At 46.6% G+C, this 2,500-nt stretch overlaps 1 protein-coding gene across 1 annotated transcript in view; it reads right to left on the bottom strand.

The window, feature by feature from the left end:
* Positions 1-2,500, bottom strand: part of LOC308154833 (B-cell receptor CD22-like) — a gene marked incomplete at both ends in the record, with an annotated part of 12,669 nt that overhangs the window by 4,000 nt on the left and 6,169 nt on the right. Inside the window, one exon of the mRNA XM_080528051.1 lies at positions 726-995. Within this exon, the coding sequence (XP_080384177.1) occupies positions 726-995 (270 nt within the window). The remainder of the gene's footprint in view (positions 1-725; positions 996-2,500) is intronic.

Below are 2,500 nucleotides of genomic sequence, written 5' to 3'. Positions count from 1 at the left end.
GATGAACTCACCCTGGACGTCCAGAGTCAGAACAAGCCTAGTGATGAACTCACCCTGGACCTCCAGAGTCAGAACAAGCCTAGTGATGAACTCACCCTGGACGTCCAGAGTCAGAACAAGCCTAGTGATGAACTCACCCTGGACCTCCAGAGTCAGAACAAGCCTAGTGATGAACTCACCCTGGACGTCCAGAGTCAGAACAAGCCTAGTGATGAACTCACCCTGGACCTCCAGAGTCAGAACAAGCCTAGTGATGAACTCACCCTGGACGTCCAGAGTCAGAACAAGCCTAGTGATGAACTCACCCTGGACCTCCAGAGTCAGAACAAGCCTAGTGATGAACTCACCCTGGACCTCCAGAGTCAGAACAAGCCTAGTGATGAACTCACCCTGGACCTCCAGAGTCAGAACAAGCCTAGTGATGAACTCACCCTGGACCTCCAGAGTCAGAACAAGCCTAGTGATGAACTCACCCTGGACCTCCAGAGTCAGAACAAGCCTAGTGATGAACTCACCCTGGACGTCCAGAGTCAGAACAAGCCTAGTGATGAACTCACCCTGGAACTCCAGAGTCAGAACAAGCCTAGTGATGAACTCACCCTGGACCTCCAGAGTCAGAACAAGCCTAGTGATGAACTCACCCTGGACCTCCAGAGTCAGAACAAGCCTAGTGATGAACTCACCCTGGACCTCCAGAGTCAGAACAAGCCTAGTGATGAACTCACCCTGGACGTCCAGAGTCAGGAGAGATGAGTTGAGGGATCCGTGTTTGTTCCGAGCCTCACAGACGTACTGGCCAGAGTGTTGAGGAGAGACGTCCTCCAGGACCAGCTGAGCCCCTGGTACCCCAGGGCTGGTCCCGGTGCCGTTGGCTCTGTACCAGGTGTAGCTCTCTACTGCAGGGTTGGCTGCACTGCTGCAGGTCAGAGTCACAGAGCTGCCTGCTACTAATGGACCAATAGGAAGGGCCGACACTGAGATGTCCCCAGGAGGGTCTGAGAAATAACAGGAAGGATCCAATCACATCACAGAGTCTTTAGAATGTGATGCTGGTGTGTGTCAGATGGTATTTTATATGTTGCTTCTAATAATAAGGTTATTTACACACAACAAGATGTCCATTACAGACCTCACTAACACCACCATGTGACTCCAGCTGGCCTGTACTTACAGTTATCCAGGTCAATAAAGCTTAAACAAGGTGAGTTAAAACTGTCAATAATACTCAATAATACTCAATAATACTCAATAATACTCACACTAAACATCGTTTCACAGTCAGCAATAGTCTGCTAAATCTGTTTTATATGTCATTGTGAGGGTGTGTGTGTGTGTGTGTGCAAATCTGTTTTTATGTCATTGTGTGTGTGTGTGTGTGTGTGTGTAAATCTGTTTTTATGTCATTGTGTGTGTGTGTGTGTGTGTGTGTGTGTGTATGTGTGTGTGTGTGTGTGTGTGTGTGTGCAAATCTGTTTTTATGTCATTGTGTGTGTGTGTGTGTGTGTGTGTGTGCAAATCTGTTTTTATGTCATTGTGTGTGTGTGTGTGTGTGTGTGTGTGTGTGTGTGTGCAAATCTGTTTTTATGTCATTGTGTGTGTGTGTGTGTGTGCAAATCTGTTTTTATGTCATTGTGTGTGTGTGTGTGTGTGTGTGTAAATCTGTTTTTATGTCATTGTGTGTGTGTGTGTGTGCAAATCTGTTTTTATGTCATTGTGTGTGTGTGTAAATCTGTTTTTATGTCATTGTGTGTGTGTGTGTGTGTGCAAATCTGTTTTTATGTCATTGTGTGTGTGTGTGTGTGCAAATCTGTTTTTATGTCATTGTGTGTGTGTGTGCGTGTGTGTGTGTGTGTGCGTGTGTAAATCTGTTTGTGTGTGTGTGTGTGTGTTTGTGTGTGTAAATCTGTTTTTATGTCATTGTGTGTGTGTGTGTGTGTGTGTGTAAATCTGTTTTTATGTCATTGTGTGTGTGTGTGTGTGTATGTGTGTGTGTGTGTGTGTGTGCAAATCTGTTTTTATGTCATTGTGTGTGTGTATGTGTGTGTGTGGTGTATGTGTGTGTGTGGTGTATGTGTGTGTGTGTGTGTGTGTGTGTATGTGTGTGTGTGTGGTGTATGTGTGTGTGTGTGTGTGTATTATTAAAACTGTCCATAATACTCACACTGAACACGGAGGGTAGTTGGAGGAGATCTGGCTGAGCTGATGTCATTGTAGGCCTCGCAGTGGTACCGTCCACTGTGTCTGGGCTGAACGTTGGAGATGGTGAATGTTGGACTCTGACTCTCTGTCACAGTAGTAAAGCCTCCTCCTTCCTCCTCCTTATACAGGAAGTAGCTCCTCACAGGTGGGTTGGCATCACTGCTGCTGCAGGTGAAAGTGACGGAGCTGCCCTGAACAACATCGCCATCTGCTGGACTGACTGACAACCTGACGTTCTCTGGACCATCTGGAAGAGAGGGAGTCATCGTCATGGTTACTGTAGTAAAGGAGCTGCTACTGT

The sequence above is a fragment of the Nansenia antarctica genome, assembly GCF_963989245.1.
Source record: "Nansenia antarctica genome assembly, chromosome: 4".
NCBI classification, from domain to species: domain Eukaryota; kingdom Metazoa; phylum Chordata; class Actinopteri; order Argentiniformes; family Microstomatidae; genus Nansenia; species Nansenia antarctica.
This window is presented reverse-complemented; position numbering and strand designations above follow the sequence as displayed.